General features: G+C 51.2%; 1 protein-coding gene and 1 long non-coding RNA gene across 13 annotated transcripts in view; one reads left to right on the top strand and one right to left on the bottom strand.

Annotated features, from left to right (window-relative positions):
- Positions 1-302: 302 nt before the first annotated feature.
- Positions 303-15,429, bottom strand: LOC142821453 (uncharacterized). 8 transcript variants are annotated; one of them, XR_012898228.1, is made up of 5 exons: positions 11,674-14,604; positions 10,288-10,404; positions 9,886-10,066; positions 7,492-7,601; positions 303-6,475 (listed from the first exon to the last, which is right to left on the bottom strand). It is a non-coding gene; the product is annotated as an uncharacterized LOC142821453 (long non-coding RNA). The 8 variants fall into 8 exon arrangements; XR_012898227.1 differs by lacking the exon at positions 303-6,475 and adding an exon at positions 15,390-15,429 and having other exon boundaries at positions 7,447-7,601; positions 11,674-11,873; XR_012898226.1 differs by lacking the exon at positions 303-6,475 and adding an exon at positions 14,726-14,861 and having other exon boundaries at positions 7,447-7,601; positions 11,674-11,873.
- The window catches only part of LOC142821437 (uncharacterized), a 27,617-nt gene continuing 20,537 nt past the window's right edge, over positions 14,777-21,856 (top strand). The window contains exons 1-3 of one of the 5 annotated variants that reach the window (XM_075912328.1): positions 14,777-15,159; positions 19,472-19,567; positions 20,695-20,873. In XM_075912328.1, coding sequence (XP_075768443.1) covers positions 14,849-15,159; positions 19,472-19,567; positions 20,695-20,873 — 586 coding nt within the window. In that variant the 5' untranslated portion in view covers positions 14,777-14,848. The other 4 variants (XM_075912327.1, XM_075912329.1, XM_075912331.1 and 1 more) reach the window with 4 other exon arrangements.

The raw sequence follows: 21,856 nt of genomic DNA, 5'->3' as shown, positions 1-21,856 counted from the left end.
ACTTGCGCAAAAACTTGCTGGGTGTCTACACTGCATGCACATTCTTGTGTAAGTAAATTTATAGTACAGCATTGGAAAACAGGGCTTCTTCCTGAAGAGTTATTCCTCTCTCCACAAGGAATAAGCCCTCTTGCGCAAGAGCTCTTCCACAAGAAGGCAGCGTAGACAGGCAACATGAATTTCTTGCACAAGGAACCCCTATGGCTAAAATGGCCAGCTGAGCTGTCTTGTGCAAGAGAGCGTCCTCACTGCCAGGGACACTCTTGTACAAAAGCACATCTCTTGTGCAAAAGCATGTGGCAGTGTGGACACGCTCTTCTGGAAGACCTTTTGCACAAAACAGTTCTTGCGCAAGAAGCCTGCAGTGTAGACGTAGCCCTAGAGACTCTGGAACAAAGAAGACACATGAGAAGAACCCAACTATTTTTCTTTTGCTGTGACATGGATGGAGCTAGCTCATGTTTTGATCAGGGGTCCTTCTGCCTGTGAAACACCTGGGACAACCCCTGTGCTCCTGGGTTCCTTTACCTGTCACCTGCAATGCCATCCACTTGGGGGAGCATGTGCCCTGACACTTGTAGAAGGGCCAACCTGGACAAAGCAGCACCTTTTAGGCCCCCTTTGCTAGCTCTTCCCACCATCTCTCCATGTGTAGTTGGAGTTGGCTTCCTTCAGTCGAGTTTGACGGTGTCCCAACAGCAGGAAGCCAAAGGAAGCATAGAGCAGAAGTACTGGAAGCTGGTGGGAGCAGCTTCTGGTTTTGATTGAGTCTTCGTTGGACTTGCTAAATTAAACTCCATAAGATTGATTGTGGCCATTCCTATCCAGCTGGACGTGGTTCTTGTTCTTCTGCATGGCACAGCCCATGGAGACCAAGGACTTGCCTGTGGGCATCCAGATCACACCCTTGTTGAAATGATGGGAATAGAAACCAGATACACGGGTTTGAACTGGTTTCAGCTGAGGGACAGGTTTGTCTGGTTTATGTGCATTGGCACAGGAAAGCATTATGGCTCTGTAGTCATTTTAAGAATTGCTGTACAACAGAAATCCAAAATGTGACACACCTGGATATGCAATTGTTTTATTTAAGATGATCAGCTTTTTAAGGAGGTATTTGCAGTTGAACTGAAAACCACTTGATTTGCAGTTAAACATTCTACCCCTGAATTACACCTCCATAGCAATCATGCGTTTGCATACAGTATTGGGGAAAAAAGCACCTGGCTGTACTGACTGCAGGAGCAGGTGGTGCCTCTCACACATGGCGGTGGGAGTCCTCTCTGGGGTTGGACATGTAAGGTGGCCCCCCCCAGGCTGTGACCAGCGTGACGTGTCACAATAGCACTTCATCCCCTGTACTCCCACCTCCCCTGCCCTATGTAGGTATATCTACACTTGCACCCGCTTTCGAGAGAGGGATGCAAATGCAGACATTTGAAATATTAAATGAAGACAGAATTTAAATATCCCATGCTTCATTAGCATATTTGTGGACGGGTACTATTTCAAAATACTTTATTGCAAAATAAAAAAAATGCTGTTTAGATGCGGTTATTTCAGGAGAAAACCCTTATCCAAAATAACCTTTATTCCTCATACTACGTCCTGTGTCTGGGGGATTGGCTCCAGTGTGAGGGTCACGATGCTCCTGGAATTCTCCTACTTGTTCTGGAGTTGCTGGTCATCAGGTTTGTTGTCCTGAAGCTGAAGCTGCTGCTGCCCAGCTCTCTCCATCCCAGACTCCACAACTATCTCTGGATACAGGGGTTCCCCACCTGCCAGGATTCTGTCCAGTTCCTCATAGTATGCACAGTACTGCGGTCTTTCCCCAGAGCAGGAGCTGTGCTCACGGGTCCTCAGATACCCTGCCACAATTCCTTGACCTTGGCTCTGACTTGGTCTAGGATGTGGGGATGGGGCAGCGAAGTGGCCTTTCTTTGCAAGGCCATCAGCCATTTGGCCATAAATATCTGCATTCCTCCACCTGGACTTCAGGGCCTGCAGAGGCTCCTCATCGGACCACAGCTCCAAGGGGGTCTTTATCTCTGACCCAGACAATGACAGTGCCTGGTGTTTGCTGCCCCATGCTCGGTCCTGTGATGTCTCACTGAAGGGGTCTCTGGGGGCTTATGTCTGATCCCCAGGCCACACAAATGATCCAGAAGTCACTTCCCTACCTCTCCCTTTGCTGCTCTTGAGGTTTAGCCCAAAGGCCAAGAAGCTGTACTCTCCCACCCAAAAACCTCTGGGACTCCTCTCCTGCCCAGCTCCTCATTCCATGGAGAGTGGAGGTCAACCACTATCCCCACCTTGCCACTCCTGATCTTGTCCAAACAGCCAAGTTGTCCTTTACCCAAACCATACAGGCAGCCTTTCACCACCAGCTCGCCTCATGGCAGACATAGGCTTCCCTCACTAATTTTCCCAAAAACAACAAATGCAAGTATTGGTGGTATAGTGGTGAGCATAGCTGCTTTCCAAGCAATTAACCTGGGTTCAATTCCCAGCCAATGCCATGTACAGAGAGATCTTGTTGCTGAATGGAAAAAACAGAGAGAGCAAGCTGAGAACCTCAAGTATGTAGTGGAGTGATGGTTCTATGGTGTAACAGGCAACACTCAGGACTTTGAATCCTGCAATCTGAGCTCAAATCTGATGGGACCTGCTGGTGAGATTATAGTCGTTACAAATCCCTGAGAATGGATCTTCTTGCCCCTCTCCTTCAATTCCACTTTGTGCTTCTTTATGTTCTCAATTTGAGGTCTTTGGAGAAAACTCTCACGCAGTGGTGCAATGGGTCAGTGCACAATACTTATAAGGCAGTACTCCTAGAAGACGTGCTGAGGTTGTGACTTCAAACCTCACCTGAAGCAGTGGTTTTCAGTCCCTGCTGGGCTGTCTCCTCCAGTAGGAGCTGGGATTCTAGCTCAGGGAAGGGGATTGGTCAAAATTCCCCCTTCGCATACTATGGCCTCATCAAAGTGAATGGTGGGTGGCCAAGAGCCAAGGCTAACTGGCAGAGAGAGGGTTGGACCCTTGTCCCTCTCACAGCCAGGTTATTGTTGCCCATCTTTTTCCCTGGCATCAGCAGCCACTATCCCTTTCAGCCACTGGGTCAGCTCAGGAAAAGAGGTGGGAAATGGGACAAAGTAGCCAGACAAGCTGAGGGAGGCAGGAAAATTCTGATCTCTGCCTCTCCCTGTGCAAGGAAGTTTGGTATGTGTTTGGTTTAATTGTTCTACCACATTAACATGTAATGGCATGGTGATGTGTAGGTCAGTAATTGGAGCCTCAAAATGGAGTCTGTGACCTTTGATCTAGGGATCCATGTTGGAACCCCTCAGGCATTGGCCACTGTCAGAACTGGACCAGTCGGAACTGGATTTTCCCACCAAGCGGCACAAGGGCTCTATTCTCCTCAGACTTGCCCCACCCTGGCGGCTTTATAAGGGCTGAGTTGCCTCAGCCTCAGGGCTGCCCCTCTCATGGCAGCAGCGCCTGGGTTCCTCTGCTCTGCCCTCTGACAAGGAGGGACAATCCCAGCAGTGCCGGGGGGGGGATTTTATCATCTTCACCCCCACACCCCCTGCCTGTAGCACCCACAACCTGCAATTCCCCTTCACCCACCTGTCCAGGGCAGGGCCTGTGGGACTCTTCAGGACTCCTCCCCAAGGGCCCCAAATGAGCCTGAGGGTAGAAGGTTCTGGGCACCCCCCAGCGCCACTGCCAAGTCCCGAGGAGAGAAAGAGCCCACTACCCGGGGGTTATTCTTACCATTTTAACATGCTGAGCCACAAGGTTAGATTTGGTGGGTCTGGGCTTCAAGTCCCTGTTTGCGCTGCCACCAGAACATTAGCTCTACATTGGATTATCTCCCCATTTCTCTCTTTGCCTGAAGGAGCCTGGAATAGGGGCTGGCATGAAGAAAGGAGGGTGGATTTGTGGATTTGAACCAACACTCTGGTGAGGAGATAGAGAAGTGAAGGGGCATTTTAACTGCTCCCTTCTTCAATGGCCTCTAGGCTAGGACTCCAGCTTTATAAGTTAATTGTCTGGGTAAGGTTAGCGTGAATCACTGCTTTAAGTCAGGCTTAAACTCATAACGAAAACACTTCTCTTCGGAGTCTTGCCCTACAACAGTGATCACCAACCAGTAGATCGGGATCTACGGGTAGATCTTGGAGCCTCTGACAGGTGATCCTGACTGGTTTGGCTAAGAGGCTGTCAAGTGCAGGCACTTCAGCTGCCTCTCTCCCTACTGCTGCGCATCTCCTGCCCTTTGCCGTGGAGCTGCCTCACCCACCCTCGGGAGCCTCCTGTTTGCTGTGCAGTGCAGGGGAGGGAGAAAGTGCCCCCTTTCCCACCCTGTAGCCTAAGTCCACAGACCAAAGAGGGAGCACGAACGCTTGGGATAGAGATTGCTGGCTGCTTTTGGGAGTGGTGCAGGGGCAGGGCAGGGGTTAGCCTGCCTTAGCCCCACTGTACCACCACCCAGGAGCCACCTGAGGTAAGCAGTGCCCAGTTGAAGCCCACATCCTGAAATTCTACTGCAGTCATGAACCCTCTCCTGCACTCCAAACACCTGCCCTCGCCCTGGGCACCCCTGCATCCAAACACACTCCCAGAGCCTGCACCTAGAACTCTCTCTGGCACCCCAATTGCCTGCCCCAAGTTCAGCTCAGAACCCCTCTCACACTCCAGATCCCTTAACCCAAGACCAGAGCCTGCACTCCAACCCTCTGCCCCAACCTAGTGAAAGTGAGGGAAGATGGGGGAGGGAAGGAGGATGGAGTGAGCAAGAGTGAAGCCTTGGAAAAGGGGCACAAAGGAGGCGGAGCAAAGGTATTTGGGTTTGAGGTAGATCTTAGGTTGCACTTAAATTCAAAAAGTGATCTTGTGCTTAAAAAGGTTGGAGACCACTGCCCTACAAGTACTGTCTGCTAAACATCTGGGCTACTGGTGCTAGCTCAAGGTGTTTGCGTGTGTGTGTGTGGGGGGGGTTCACAGAGGCTTGAGCCAGGCTATTTTCTGTGGCATTAGATGGCAGAACAAGGCACAATGGTTTTGAGTTGCAGTGGGGAAGGTCTAGACTAGGTTGGCTATTAAGAAAAACAGTTTATCTAGGAGGATGGTGAAGTACTGGAAGGGGTTCCTAAGGAGCTGGTGGAATCTCTATCCCTAGAGGTTTTTAAGACCAGGCTTGTAAAAGCTCTGGCTGGGGTGATTTCGAAGAGTTGGGTTTGATTAGAGACCTCCTGCTATCTCTTCCAACCCTCGTGTTTCATAAGTCTCTGAACTCCCTGGCTGCGTCTATACTGGCAAGTTTTGGTGCAAAAACTCCCTTTTGCTCAAGATCCATTTTTCCTTATTTCAGATAGCAATATCAAAGCAGGTAGGGAAAAAAAAACAAGAAAGTAGCTGAAAAAACAGAATAGCAAAAGCATAAGCAGAAAACAGCTCTATTCCCCCCCCCCCCACCACCACAGTGAGCACCAAAGAAAAGCATGAATGTAGTCACCCCACTGCCAGAAATTGTACAGTCAAGCTTTCACCATTTGGGGAAATTACAGGAGTCAGCACAACAACAGTGCAACAGAGGAGCCTCACCCTGAGAAAACCACCTATTTAGTTAAGTATAAGGTCCCCAGGCACAACCACTGCCTGACCCCAAGTACACAAACACTCTCACCTCATGGTGGGCACAGCCCCACATGACCATCCTACACCGCGTCCCTCCTGCCCATTCCCACCCTGCCACCACCCTGATGCCCCAGCCCGACCCTACTTTCCAAATTTGGGCCATGCTCGCCAACCCTCTTCTGCTCCCACAGGGCTGTTCTCATGACAACATCTGCATATGGGCTCACACAGCTCCACCCCTCTCCAGCAAGACCTGCCTCCTCTGCTGTTTAGAGCCTGGCCCCACTACTGCACTGTGACCCCTAACCCCATGGGCACTTGCTCTGCCCCGTTGCAGCCCACACTGTGGAGGTGCTGGCTCTGTCAGGGGCCACCATTTGGGAGGGACCAGGTGATGTGGTTCCCAGTCTCACCCCCACCATCCTCACCCCCAGCTCAGCCCAGCTGGGTATGTCACCCTCTTGACCCAGGCCTAGCAGCCCCTCAGCAGCCAGAGCAGAGAAGGGGCAAGAAGGAAGTGGGGGAGGGAGGAGCCCTCCGCTAGCCAGTCAGAAAGGGGGCACAGGGAGGAACAGGAACACAGACACCCTCCCTCCCCCTAAGAAAAAGCATCTGTCCCTTCTGCCCCTCCCCACGCACAGAACTTCTCCTAGCCTGCCCCAGGCATGTCACCTGACTCTTGAGAGCCTCCCTTCTCCGGTCAGCAAAACGGGGCTGATGAGGCTTCCTGCCCTGGCACGAGCCTTTGGTGGAGAATGACGCTGAAGAGCAGGAGGAGGCTCAGGCTGATGCTCCCAGGCTGAGGTGCCATTAGCGGAGGTTTGGGAAACAACTGAGAAACACCAGTAAGTCACCAGGCCCTGCGTCCCCATCTACAGCCGGATGTGACTCTTAGCCAGCAGGTAGAACAGAAGGTTTGTTACATCACAGGGGGACAGTGTAGAACAGACTTGTTAGCTCAGGTACCAGAGATGCATAATGCGCAGCTAGATTCAGCTTCCCTAGCAGGTTGGCATTTTGCATCCCTTAAGCCGACCTGCCCGGCCTAGTACAGAGCGGGCCTCAGTGAGTCACACCCAGAATTCCCATCCCCATCTAAATAGCAGTGCGGTGACTAGGGAAACTGAGGCACACACAGAGAATTACCACAGAACAGCAGGGATCGCACACGACATAGCAGAGTGAACTGAGCTGTGTGCCACTGCCGTGTGACTGCCCCGTGCACATCTTCCCATTGCAGAGTGCTCCGAGCCAGACTGTGACTAGCCAGCCCGTCTTTGGGCACCCAGGGGGTGTTTGGGTTTGTTACCAGCACTGAGCTTTGTACAGTAGCCCTGGGAACATTGTGAAAAGCCAAAACCTTCCAGCCCTGGGTGTCCCTGGCCGGCAAGCAAGTGGCACAATGGTTCCCAGCAGTGCTGACTTTGGGTAATTTGAAAGAAATAACTACAGCTCAAGTGAGGTGGCTGAGTGGTGACAATGATGGACTGCTAATCTGTTGTGCTCTGCACACGTGGGTTCAAATCCCCCCCCCCCCAAATCGGGTGTTTGCAACCATCTCATGGAGCTCTCCTCAGTTCAATGCCAGCCCCTCCTGTACCCCTGCCTTTTCCAGTCCCCTTCCCACTGCAGTCTGGGGAAAGGGGAAATCTCCACAGACACTCCCAGATGGGACCCTCAATCCCTTCTGCCCTCAGGGGGAAAACTCACAAAGGAGATTATATCAATCCAGAAAGTTCAGCTGGAGTGACGTGAGCACACAGGGCAAAGCAGATCACGCAAGAAATAAACACAAACACCATCTAAGCCTCAGAAACTAGATAGGCTGAGAATGAAGCAGCATCTCACCCTCATACACAGCAGGAACAGTCCCCCAAGCTTTGATACACAGGCAGGCAGGAGCTGAGTTTGTTTGAGACCTCAGGGACCCAGCATGAGGCACCATCCCTGGCATCTCTCTGAAAGTGGCAGAAGGGGATTTGTTACGTTATTTGAAACGGGGATGGGAAGTGTGAAGAGAGTGTCTTGGGGGTTGTGCAGCTTGTGTGTGGCCAAAACACAGACCTCACTGGGAACAGGATTTTTAATCTGCACCGGGAAACCACAAACTCCCACTGTGCTTGGGGAGCCAGGTGTGCTGTTTGAATTCTGTGTGGCAGGTGACGTCAGGCCTGGGCACTGGGATTATTTACCAGTTTTCCTTGCCCTAGGGCACTACTGCACTCATAGCTGTAATGCCCGAGTGGTTAAGGTGTTGGAATTGAAATCCAATAGGGCCACAGTTCCCAAACTTTTTGGCATCACGTCCCCCCCCTTTTTGATTTTTGACAAACCCTCAGCCCCCCTCCCCCAATAGCAGGGAAACTTAAGCAAAAAAAAAAAAAGAACTGAGCGGGGCAGCAAAACTTGATGGGGGGAGGCTCACCCCCACCTAGAATTTCTTCAGGCCTCCCTCCTCCCAGTTTGGGAACTCATGCAATAGGGTTTCCCTGCACAGGTTCAAAGCCTGTTCACTGTAAGACCTGTGCTTTGGCCATACTCTCTCCACCCCACACACTGTGTTGATGCAAACCTTTCCACAAACTACAAATTGCTAATGGACACTCACAGTTAATTATATCATTACACCTGAGCCATTTTCCTAGTGCAGCAGCTGGGGAGATCAGTTTAACTTACTTTATAAAACAGATTAAGCATTGTGACTTTCTTGTGTTACTCTGTCAAACTCCATTTTAAACAAAGTAAAACATTATGGCCAACATAAAAAGTTTCAATGTTTTCTTTTACTTAAGGCAGGGGTGGAGAACCATTTTTCAGTTGGGGGTCACTGACCCACAGAAAACTCAGCTGGAGACCACACAAGTGAGAAGCCAAAAAACCCCCCAAAAACCAATAGTCTCCAAAACTTCCCAGTGCTCACTGATGTGGCCCCAACTGAGGTACCTCACTCCTCTTGTACCGCATTCTCACAGGGTGAGGGGAGGGGAGGTAGTGAGGTTCAAGGCTTACCATAGGCTAGGTTTTTTTTTCTGCGGTGCTGGAGTTAGTGGACTTTATGGAACTCATTAGGCTCAGGGGTGGAGACAAAAGTGAGGGGTACAGTGAGGGGCTGGCATTGAGGGGTGCAAGACAGGGCTGCCAGCAAGCAGAATAGGTTGAAAGATCTGGGAGGGAGCTGCAGTGCAGAAGCATGCTGGGAGTAGGGTATCTGGCCAGGTGGAGGGAGCAGGAAGAAGAGAAAGAGCAGTGCATGGCCAGGAAAGAGGATGCAAAAAAAGGGAGGGTGTCCGAGCAAGCTGGAGATGTTGGGTGGGAGGGAAGTGAGAGGATGGGATGGGATGGATTTGGGAATGTGGGGGAATATTACCTGGCTTCATGCCCCCTTGCAGCAATATCTCCAGCCACTCTGTAATGGCCACCATAGAGAGATATCCTGTTGCTGCTGCAGCCATGCAGTCTAGGGCCAGCCCAGGACCAGAGGCATTGCTGCTGCAGCCACATAGCCCAGGGCCAGAGGTGCTGCTGCCAGAGCCACGCAGCCAAGAGCTGGCCCGAGGCACCGTGCCATGGCCACGTGGCCCTGGAAGCACGGGAGTCTATGGCTGTGGCCATGAGCCAGCCTAACAGGCCAGAGTTGCAGTGGCAGCAGTGCCTCCAGCCTCTGGGGTTGGCCCCAGGTCATGTGGCAGAGGTGTGCTGACGACTTTCCAGTGGCTGCTTGGCAGAAAGAAGGGCAGGGCTGAGCTCCTTCTCCTGCAGCACATGCCTGTAAGGAGGTGGGGCCTGGCAGTGCCTCACCGGCAGGATCAAAGCCCTAGGCAAGCCAGATTCTGCTTGCTGAGAAGTTTTCCCTACCTCTGGTATTGGGTCTCTCCCCTGTTTGGGTTCTCCAATGTACAACAAGGTTTGAATTCTTACTGAAGCTTTTCCCACACTCAGAGCAGCTGAAGGGTTTCTCCCATGTGTGGGTTCTCATATAGAGAAGAAGATTTGAGCTCTGACTGAAGCTTTTCCCACAATCAGAGCAGCTATAGAGTTTCTCCCCTGTGTGGGCTCTTTCATGTTTAATAGGAGTTGCACAGTCACTGTAAGCATGGGGGGACTGCTGATGGGGGATTTTCTGTTGAACATTTTCTGTGTTTGTTTTCACCCCTCTGCTCTTGTGACTGGATTTACACTGTCCCTTCCTTGGATGTTTTCCATGCTGCCTTTGTGGGCTACATTGACTCTCACAGGCCTCACCTTCTTCAGGACTCTGAGTAGCATGCCCTTCAGATCCTCCCAATAACATCCCACATGGAGTCATTCACGCTGGTTCTTCTTGCTGAAGATTCTTCTCATGGTTCTCAGTCAGAGTCCCACCATCTGTTGGGACAGGGAATCCATTCAGGAGTCATTCCCTGTGCTGAGCTGAAAGGAAATTCTAAAACAGAAATAGAAAAGGGGGAACACGCTCAAAGAATGGCTGGAAAGATTGAAGCCAAGTTGACTCTTCTTCCACATAACCCTTTTACCCATCCAGCACCCTAACACTGGAGTTGAAGACAGGCTGAAGGGTCAGTTAGACTTGATGAATTTGCACAAGAGCCACCTGCTACAAGAACAGAGAAAATGGATTGTGAATCAGTTTAGCTGACTAATCACCTGTGTGGGTGTCACTGGTGATCTCTCCTTCTTTACAGCCCTGAAGATCCAGAATCTGCAGCTTTTCCCCTCGGTCCACCCTGGAGAACACATGAGCTTTGGAGACTGGATACCCTGCTTGAGGAGCAATTAAACGAGTTGATCTTGTTCATTACGGTTGGTGACATTACTGCTTCCAGAGCCAGGATCTGAGCCTCCCACCCAGAGAAACTCCTTCCACATCTTACACAGCCAAGATCCCAGGACACACTCACTTTTAGGAAAGGTGCATCCCCCCTACATCGGGAATGGCCCAGCTCATTCCCCAGGGAGCTGAGTGCTTTGATGCACTCTGTAGGGTACACCTAAGTCTCCTTCACAACTTATTCCACCCCCCTGGCATCCAAGGGCAGGGCAGGGCAGGAAAATACTGCTCAGAACGGGAGCTCTAGGGAGGGTTGGCAGGTCTGAAACCGAGGCCCCCAGGCAGGGGTCAGATTGCTGCTGCCATTTGGCAGGTCACTAGGACTTGGAGAGAAAGGACCAAGCACAGCTCTAGAGCCCCAAACGCTCTGTCCACAAACTCCTGGAGGGGGGATCATCTCACCCTGGCTCAGATTGTCTACTTGGGACAGAAGGAGGCAGAGGAAGTTGTCTGAGCAGGAAAATGAACCCGTGGCTGGTTGCTTTAGTCCCTGCTTAAGCTCCATACTCCTGATCCTGACTGCCTGTGCCTGGGTGGGCCCTGCCAGCTGCCCACAATGGCTGACACTTCTGAGGCTAGCCAGGGCAGTGCTGGGCTGCTCCTCTGGCTGGCCTGGGTGGAGACAGGCTGTGCTGCTTCTCTGGCATTTGTGACTGTTGCTGCACCTCAGCTCCCCCTCTGCAGCCTTGGTTCTACTCTGCCAGGGGCAGCCTTTGTGTGGTTTCCCAGCCTCCCTCTTCTGGCCAGTTGGGCCTGCCATTTGGTGCTCCTTTGAGCTGCACAAAATCTACCAGAGACAGGAAAAGATTCTGAGTCCGCGCCTTCCTTCCAGAGGCTCAGCACAACAGCACAAGAGGACCCTGCACTAACAGCAATTGCACCCAGCCCCACAACTCTGGTACCTGCCATTCCTGCCTGGGCCCTTCCACTGACACCTCCAGCCAAGGCACAAGGGCATGATGGTGGGGAAGCACATGAAGACCTTGGCTGTGGGGAATAGCAGCACCATTGTTATGTCCCTGAATCTGCTTTCCCTGGGAGGGGCTATGGAGGGGACAGTCTCTCACACAGGAGCCAGGAATTATTGGGGTGGATACTCTTGACATCGTGGGTGGAGGCAATGAGGGACCCTGAACCAAACCCATCTCAGCTGCTCCACAGCCCACCCAGCTTCTGATACCCAAGAGGACAGGTATCCTTACTTAGCCAGCTCACAGCCTCATTATTCTCCTGCATCACATCCCAGTATAGGGTCTCTGGCCCAGGTCCAGGTGAGCCTATTCCTCCTCAGAGAAATACACAGCCACCTCCTCAAAGGTCACCGGCTCCGCCACAGCCAATTCCTGTCCCTGGCTCTGCAGGCCAGGGGCTGAGCTGGAGACAGACACGGGAGTTCTGCAGCCTGGCAGGGAGAGAAGGGGAATTGGAGACATTTCAAAAGGGGCTTTTAATCCTTTTCCACACATCCATTCTCTCCAGCCTCTGTCCCTGGTGACACACATGCTAGACTCTGCCATTTTGGGCAATTGCTGAGTCTAGATATTCCATAAACACCACACACAAGCTAGATGCCAAATCCACATTCATTTTTCTCAGCACCTGGCTTGAGTTTCAACATTACTGTGCCTGCAACAATGGGATTTGGTTCTAAGCCCCCAATGTTTTTGAAAAACAAGCCACTAATTATGCTGCCTGAGCATGGTGTTCTAGCAGCTAAAATCTGAAGTGTAATAAGCTCTTCCTACACACTGGGACGTCTGTTAGCCTGTTTGGCTACCCTCTGCGACGGGACCTCGGTCCTAGCAGTAAAGTCACGGACGTTAAACTCTCGGGGCTCCTTTCAGCCTTCTGGGCTGCCCGCTGCAACGAGACTTCGTGTCTTAGCAGCTAAAGACTTAGGAGACACACCCACACACTGCCCTGACCGTCGGCTGACAACCACAGACTGGCAAACCCATTCACAACTTTTGGCAGAGAAGGAACATTTTATTTGCATATTTGTTATGGAAAAAATCAATATGCAAATGAAATGCTGCCAGTCTATAATGGATCAGTTTGCCAATATCTACAACACTAAAAAAATCAAAATGTAAAGAATTCCCCTCTCACTGCTGGGTGGGCGACTGGTGCCTGCAGAAGGAGGGGCACCCACAGAGGCAGGGGGTATTTGGGGCACCCTATTAGCAATTAGCAACTAAAATATTGTCCGGGGCATGGGAGCTGGGGCCCCCTATTGCTACCACCAGTCACCTCTGCCGTCTTCTCACCTGCCCCATGAGGTGGGAGAGCTGCCATTGTATCTCCTCGGCTACGTCTAGACTGGCATGATTTTCCGGAAATGCTTTTAACAGAAAGAAACACTTTTAACAGAGTGTCTAGATTAGCATGGACGCTTTTTCGCAAAAGCACTTTTTGCGGAAAAGCATCCATGCCAATCTAGACGCACTTTTGCGCAAAAAAGCCTCGATCGCCATTTTCGCGATCGGGGCTTTTTTGCGCAAAAGAAATCTGAGCTGTCTACACTGGCCCTTTTGCGCAAAAGGACTTTTGCCCAAATGGGAGCAGCATAGTATTTCCGCAAGAAGCACTGATTTCAGACAGTAGGAAGTCAGTGTTCTTGCAGAAATTCAAGCGGCCAGTGTAGACAGCTGCTTTTGCGGAAAAACTTGCCAGTCTAGACACAGCCCTTCTATACAATCTAGGTCTCTCCCTTCTCTAGCCAGGCTGCTCTTGCTCCCAGCTCTTGCATCCCTCTCCTGCCCCCACCTCACAAATCCCTGTTCCCCTCTTCAACCCCCTTCTGACTCCTCCCAGGGCTTGCTCCCCCACCCTGCACACACTGGGATCTGGTGGCAGTTTCCCTGGGTCCCAGGCAAGGAGCACAACCAGTTCCACTGGGAGCAGCCTTGGGCCAACCCGCTCACCTGCAGCTCTGGGCACCGGGGAACTGCTCCTGGGGAAGGGAGGGGAAACTCTTACATGCCCTGCAAGGCTCACAGGGAGCAACGAGACCTGTGGTATTTAGAAAGCTGCTCCCTGTACAGCTGTGCTACTTAAGGAGAATTTAGGGGCACTGAGCATGCTCAATAACTCTGCTGTAGCCTCTGCCCTTCACCCTGCCCATCCTAAGGCTATACCTACACTGCAAAGAAACGCTGGAGAAAAATATGCAAATTTTGCTTTTTTTCTGCTTTTTTTTTTAAGAGGCTTTTCTAAAATTTGGCCCATCTACACCCCACCTACTTTCAGTAAAATCTCTTCTTCCTCCTCAAACAAGGTTTAAAGGGATGGTGAAAGAACAGGTCTGTTCTCAGAAATTTTTCTGAAAAAACAGACACATTCCTTAGACGTGGCATAGCTTTTCTAGGATCCCTCCTATATCTGTCCTGTAGTAATGCTCTGTGTATGCCTCAGTTTCCCTGAACACTGCACCAGTATCTCAATGGGGTGATGAATTTGGGGGTGACTCACTGAGGGAGGATGCCCAGGCCAGAATGTTTACAATGACTGAGGCTCATGGTAATCTGAGCCTTGCAGGGGTGTGAATTAATAAACCTTCTTTTTTACCTGCCAGCTGAGAGTCACGTCTGGCTGCAGATGGGGGGGTGCAGGACCTGGTGACTTACTGGTGTTTCTCAGTTTGTCATGCCTCGCTATGTGCTGTAATGATCTGAGGGCTCCGGGGGACTTGCTGTCACACTCACTCACACACACACACACCCTCCACCTCTACCCCCCCAATGAGGTTAAACTCCTGCCTAGCTCCTTCCCCTCAGACTGAGCCAGTCCCAAGAAAGCAAGTGAATGGTGCATGAAGGAGAAATAATGTAGGCAGGATGGTACCATGCTTCTGGAGCCTGAAAGTTGAGGAGATGGGGATGAATGAACATGTCTTCTAGGTGTCTAACTCACCTGTTCCTCAGAAGGAAGCAGGGCGATTCAATGTCTTTCACTTGGGGGCTGTAGGGCTTACTCCAGTCTACCTGAACTGACCCAATGCAGAAACGCCAGGGTGGGGCCCAGCCAGAAAAATTCTCTCTCTGCCCCAGGTAACGAAATCGCCCCCCGCGTCACCAGACTGGTGGGGTGTCATGTGCTCTCTGACCCCCCCCCCCCCGTATGGTACAGCCCCACGCAGCCCGTCCCGGGGAAAACCTCCCCTCACAGGTTCCCCACCCCTCGATCCACCCCAGCCTCAGCCCCCACAACCCCTCCTTAGCACCCCCCCATCGGAAACGTGACCCGCCTCCCCACCTGACTCCCCTCGCCAAGCCCCGCAGCTCCCCCCACTCCTCTGGCAGACCGGGGCTGGATCGCCCTGCCAGGGGCTCCGGGAGCGGCAGCAGCTGCTCGGCAGGCGGAAGGGGCCGGTCCCAGATGCCGGCGGGGCACGTGCTTGGGGTGGGGGGCTCGGCCCCGGAAGCCCCAGGCGGGGCACGTGCTTGGGGTGGGGGGCTCGGCCCCGGCAGCCCCACCCAGCGAGCCAGGCAGCTCCCGGCCGGAGCGCCCCTCTGGAGCTGGCCCGCTGCGCACGCGCGGCCTGAGCCCTCCGGCCTCCTGCCCCGCCGCTGTCACTGCGCATGCGCCGCGAGTACTGCTGGCGCCCTTGGGGCCGTTACTAGCCCGGCTGCCGCTTCTGAGGCGCGCGGGGCGGGGCAGGGCAGGACTGGGGGTGCGGAGGAGCCCAGGTGAGGTGCGGGGAGCGGAGCGGCGGGCGCTTGTCACCAGCCCCCCCCCCCCCCCGCGTGTCGGTCCGAGCCCCGCCCCCTCGGGACGCGGCAGCCGGGGCACGCGGGGGGGGGCGGTTTTGGGCCCGGCCCGAGCGCGCGGAGACCGACACTGGCATCGGGGCGGAGCGTCCCGGGCGCGCGGGTTGGTGCTCACGTGACCCCCGGCCCGGCGCGGGGGGGTTTCTCACCGAACAGCTTCGGTCTCGGGCCGCGTCCGGGCTGCGGGACTGAACCTCGTCCCGGGCGTCTGGGCCCCGCCCCTGCGCCTCGTGCGCTGGGAGCATTGACACCTCCGAACCCCAAACCCCCGGTATCACCCCCACCGGTATCACCCCCCCCCCATGTCACACACACCAACCGATATTACACACAAACCAGCGCGGGACAAGGCTGTGGGGATCGGTGCAGGGCGGTTAGGTTTTTACCTCTTTCTGTCAGAAGCTCAGAGATTTTGGGAGGGGGGGTGGAGAAATCTTGGCGGGTGCCAACATGCCTGAGAATCTGAATCGTGTTGATTGTATAGTCACATTTTTAATGGTAGCAAAATAAAACCAAAACCGCACTTCTTTAAAATACAAGATGCTTTATAGATCCTTCTCTTCCATCTGCTTATAAACCAATGTGTTATATAGCTCGTCCAACTGTATCATTTTGTCTCCTGCATCTCTTGAAAAATTATTTAAAATGGGACAACTTGGAACTGTTACCAAACTATTAATCTAAATGTATATGGAAATTAGGTTAAAATGATGAAAATCAGTTTCGGTGCCTACACCAAAATCTATTATACTTCATGACCCAGAGGATTCAGGGGCCTGGGCAAAGCAATTTTGGGGGCCCCTTCCATTTAAAAAAAAAGTTGCAATACTATACACTTCAGACATTCTTGTAGGGGTCCCTGTAGGGCCTGGGGCAAATTGTCCCACTTGCACGCCCCCCCCCCCCCCCATTATGATCAGAAATGTATTTTAAACCCTATATTTTCTGTAGCCAGTATGTGCTGCTGGACAATTTTTCACATCTTTCCAAATTAAATAGGTCTGGGAAAATACTTTTCTTTAGTGATATAATGGTTGATAGTGGATTTCAACTGGATTTTATTATGGAGTTTAGCTTTCTCGATTTCCAGTTATGCAATTTTGCAACATGCAAAAAATAAAAGGGAACACTTCAGCTCCTTTCCACTGACTTTCCTTACCTTCTGTAGTTACTTCCTTTTTGATACTTCACATAGCAATTGTTTTCACTTTAATTTTATTTATTTTTCTCCATTTTAGATATTAATCTAAAAATGGAAAATAGACTACACACTTCTAGAAGTTGATGCAGAAACAACAGATTGTGAATATGTACGTGTGTAAAGAGGCAAAAAACAGCAGTGCTATTAAAAAAGCAATTTATGTCAGACTGAAAATAGAGCAGAGTCTTCAACAAAAGTTTAAGCTAATCCTTTTGTAGCTAGAACTGTACTAGGGTGCTCTGTGTAACTGGAGCTGGAACCACAATGTGACTGCCCCAGAAGGGATAGCTGCACCACAACCTTGCCTCCAGCTTCGGCACATGGGGCAACGACCTCCCATATGCTCCCACCGCAGGAGCAGATGGGCGACCACCACAGGTCGGGGAGCAGGGATTGAGACAGTCTGCAGAGGCAGAACTAACTCCACGAGTAGATCACACAGCTGGCAGCAGGGCCAGGAGAGGGGCCAAGGGGCAAAATCAGGGCAGGCAGTGGGCTTTAGAACAGGATATGAGCCCTGCCAGCCAGTGGCAGAGGAGAAACCCCAGGATAGGAAGAGGGTAGAGGGGATGGCAATGATGGGGCAGGTAACCTTCTACAGTGCTTGCAAACATTGAGGCTATAACTATTCTGCAGGCTTCTTGCACAATAACTTTTTGTGCAAGAGCACATCCACACTGCCATGTGCTTTTGTGTAAGAGATGGCAGTGTGGATGCTCTCTTGTGCAAGAAAGCTCTGGTGGCCATTTTAACTATAGGGGTTTCTTGCACAAGAAATCCCTGTTGCCCATCCTCACATGCCTTCTAGTTTTTGCACAAGAGCTATTGCACAAAATGGTGTATTCCTATGGGGAGAGGAATAAGTCTTGTGCATACAGCCCTCTCTTCTGATGATCTACTGGAAACTTTCTTGTGCAAGAACGGGCTTGTAGAGTGAACACTCTGCAAGTGTTTGTGCAAGAACATCTGTTCTTGCGCGTGAAACCTGCAGTGTAGACAAAGCCTGAGAGTGGGAGCAGATAGGGTGTGTTTCCCAGTGCCAGGATGGAACACTTCAGGGCTGCTTCCCAGGACTGTGATCGGACTGGCGCAATATCGCCCAGGGACTGGACAAGGCAGCTCTTCCCTGCCTGATAAGCTGGATTTGCCTGCTAAGTGGGACTCGATGCAGTGCAGTACTGTAGATACAGTCCCTTCCAAACACTGTAATGGTCAGACCTGGTCTTGGTATTTAAAAGAGTCCCTATGGGTTTCTGTGTCTGCTTAAAGCAGAGGTGGGGACCCTTTTTTGGGTTGGGGGGGGTCACTGACCCACAAAAAATCATTTCAGACAACACAAATGAGAAGCAAAAAAACATGCAAACAAACCCTCACTGATGTGACCCCCAACTGAGAAGGAGACAGATGTTCCTCACATTCTCACACAGCAGCGTCTTGGGGTGCCCAGGCTAGTAGATTTTGTGTGCTCCAACCATATGGGGGAGAGGGGGCACTGAAATACCATTCTGGGCTCATCAATGCTGGGGAGGAGCCCCTGAGACTCGGAAGGCTGGATCCAGGCAAGCCAGAGGCTACTGCCTCTGACCTCTGGGCTTGATATTTCCCACTCTTGGCATAAAGCTTCAAAGGAGTTTGCAAATGTGTTCCACTTTGGGCTTGTAGAGGACGGGCTACTTGTAGATCCATTATTGAATGTCCAGGGAGTAACACACACAAACCTACTAGGGAATGTTTTAACCTCCCTGGACTTTCAATAATGGATTTAAACGCAGCCATCCTTTCACAAAAAGAATTTTAGCCAGATTACAGAGGGAGTCAGCTGAATTGGAGTTCATTTACAATTTCAATTCTATAAAACTGACTCAAATGTGAAGTTAAACATTATTATTAACAGTATGAGAGCTCTGATACCGATTGGGGAGCTAACGGTGCTATTTTGCTATCACAGGTGTTTGCATCGGAATGTCTGCAGCCCCCCATATATGTAGCTATTATGGAAGGGCAGTTAAAAAGGTTCAAACTAAAGGAATTAACATAGTTTTTTACCCCATTTCCCATTTGTCCATTCTGTTATAAAGGGTTTGTCTGCAGGGCATGATGCTACAGTTGTGAAATTAAAGTGCACAAATTGCAGCACCTTAAGTCTGAGAGATTTCAATGGTTACTGTTCAGTTTGAATATACTGTCAGTTTTTTAAAATAAATAGGTGGAAAGGATGAAAGCTGACTGGCTACCACTGTATCAGTCTGTTCATGGAGAGAAACTGCTGGATCTTGGGCTCCTCTGTCTAGTGGACACAGCTCAGTGTGACTCAGTAACTGGAAGCCAAAGCCAGGCAAATACAGACTAGAAAAGAGGCACAAATGTTTAATAGGGAAGATGATTTGCTGTTAAATCAAATGATTGAAGAACTGGTGGTTTCTCCATCTCTTGATGTTCTCAAAGCAAAGCTTGACAACTTTCTCGAAAATATGGCGTGGGGAAAGAAAGGGTTGTCCTGGGGTAACATGATTAAATACAATGGCTTGTGATGCAGATGAGACCAGAGTGCATGATATAATGATCCCGTTCAATGCTGTGAATCGATGATTCTTAGGTCTCATCCTATAAACCTTCAGCATGTGTGTTTAATATTAAATATCCGAATCGTCTCCTTGACTTCATTTTATCTCTGTTGTGGGCTGGTTTTATTAAATCCCTGTTGGTTTAGTCCTGATAAGAAGGCCTAGGTCTGTGCTGCAAATAAATAGAAGAAGACGAGGGGCTTTAAATACAGCAGCTTAAACTTAAACACCTGAATCTAGATTCAGAATATGCAGCTTATTTATCGGAAACACTGGTGCTTAGAACTCAATCCCATTGTTGCTGGCACAATAATGTTGACACTCAAGCCCAGGTATTGAGAGAAGTGAATATGGGTTTGGGATCTAACTTCTATGTGCTGTTAATGGAATATCTAGACCAGGGGTTGGTAACATGCGGCAATCCGTGCCATAAGTGGCATTTGAGCCAGTTTTCTGTGGCATGTAGGGCAGGAGCTCAGCCCTTCCCAGGCCTGTACTGTGACTGGAGCCTCAGCCTCGCAGCCGTACGCCGGAGCACCAGCTCCGGCTTGCTGGAAAGCAGGTGAGTGGGGAAGGCGTGTGCATGTCCCTAGGGCTGCCCTTGCCTGGCCTGGGCATGGAGCTCCCGAGACATAAGGGGTTAATCCTCCCATCACCGCGCTATAGGCTCTACCTCCTGCTTCAGGATTGGGTGGGCTGGGCCTGCTCTGCAGATCAGGGCTGGGTGGCCAGTCACACATGGTAAGCCTGGGCCCTAGTTGCACCGTGCTGCTCTCTGTGAGCTGGGGGTGGGGCAGGGAGCCCCTTTCCTAGCGCCCTGCTGCACCTGGGGCCACAGCCTGCAAGTGAGGGGTGAGCCCTAGTCAAAGGGCTGGGCCAGAGAGGGAAGTGACTCTTTCCCCCTGCTTCCTTGGCCCCTCCTTGCCCCAGCACTGCTTCTGGGGGCTGCAAGTCTCAATACTGTTGCCCTGCCGGTGAGTGTGCTATGGGGAATAGGGATGTGGGGTGAAGGAGGATGCGGGGGTAGGATGGGAGGTGCAGGAGTTGCACTGAGGGGAGATGAAGTGATGCAGGGGGATCAGGCTTTAGGGAAAGGAATCGTGGGGCTGAGAGGCATGAGGCTGGAACAGAGGGTAGAGGGGGGGGGGGCAGGGCACCAGAAGAGTGAGGAGTCTTAGCTGGGGTAAACACCAATGAGGATTGGGAGGATTTGGAGTTTTTTTGCTCCTCATTTGTGTGGTCCCCAACTGATTTTTTTTCTGTGGGTCAGTAACCCTGACCCAAAAAAGGTTCCCCACCCCTGCTATAAATACAGAAAACATTGAAACCTTTTGTGATAAACATAATATTTTACTTTATAGTGAAGCTTGAGAAAGTTAAAATGCTTTATCTGTTTAATAATTTTAATTAAACTCTTCTCCCCAGCTGCAGCTGGTTCAGAAAATAAGTTCACCGTACCCAGCCTGCCCTGTCCCCTACTTCTGCCTGGCACACAGATCCGTGAATAGGTTAAAACTTGACAAATCATTTCTGAAATGTTGCCAATCCTTGATCTAGACTCAAGCATTTCCCCAAAATGCCGGAGTTTAGCATGTGTGTCAACAGGAACTAAATCTGGGGGGAATGAGGGTGTGGAAATGAGTAAAGCCCCTTCTGAAATGTCTCCAATTACTGTTCTTCTCCTGATAGGCTGCAGAACACCCACAACCTGCAGAGCCAGAGACAGGAAATGGCTGTGCCGGAGCTGGTGACATTTGAGGAGGTGGCTGTGTATTTCTCTGAGGAGGAATGGGCTCTGCTGGATCCGGGCCAGAGAGCCCTCTACTGGGATGTGATGCAGGAGAATTATGAGGCTGTGAGCTGGCTGGGTAAGGATTCCTCCCCCTTTCAGTAACAGAAGCTGGATGGGCTTTGGAGCAGCTGGGTTGGCTTTGGTTTTTCTTTCACATCTGAAGAAGTGGGCTGTGCCCACAAAAGCTCATGATCCCATCTACTCGTTTTATTAGTCTATAAAGTGCTACCAGACCATTTCTTTCTTTTCCTGCCCCCAATGTCAGGAATATCTGCCCCAATAATCCTGGCTCCTGTGTGACAGACTGTCCCCTCCGCAGCCCCTGCCAGGGGAAGCAGGTTCAGGGACATATCGGTGGTGCTGCTCTTCCCACAGTCAAGGTCTTACTATGCTTCCCACTGTCTTGTCCATGTTGTACCTTTGCCAGAAGTGTGAGTGGAAGGGCCCAGGCAGGAATGGCAGGTACCAGAGTTGTGGGTCTGGGTCTGGCTGTTGTTAGTGCCTGCAGGGTCCCCTTTTCCCTGCCTCTGGCTAAGCTGTGAAATGCTGGTTCTTGTCAGTGGGAGGGATTGAGTGACGGTGGATGAGGCAGTTCACACTCTGCGAGTGTTTTGGCAGAGGTAGCTCTGAGGTAGATAAACATGAGCAGAGCTCTCCTTGCATTTCAGGCACAAGCTGGATTTCCTTTAAAAAATTCAGTTTTATTCTCTCCGGGGCTCACTTGCCTCTGTTGGCAGTGGAGATAAATCACATAATCCGTCTTAACATAAGAACGGCCGTACTGGGTCAGACCAAAGGTCCATCTAGCCCAGTATCCTGTCTACCGACAGTGGCCAGCACCAGGTACCCCAGAGAGGGTTGACCGAAGACAATGATCAAGCGATTTGTCTCCTGCCATCCCTCTCCAGCCTCTGACAAACAGAGGCCAAGGACACCTTTTTATCCCCTGGCTAATAGCCTTTTATGGACCTAACCTCCATGAATTTATCCAGCTTCTCTTTAAACTCTATTATAGTCCTAGCCTTCACCGCCTCCTCTGGCAAGGAGTTCCACAGGTTG

This window comes from Pelodiscus sinensis, chromosome 31 (assembly GCF_049634645.1).
Source record: "Pelodiscus sinensis isolate JC-2024 chromosome 31, ASM4963464v1, whole genome shotgun sequence".
NCBI lineage: Eukaryota > Metazoa > Chordata > Testudines > Trionychidae > Pelodiscus > Pelodiscus sinensis.
The sequence above is the reverse complement of the archived record's forward strand: the minus strand, read 5'-3'. Positions and strand labels throughout refer to the sequence as shown.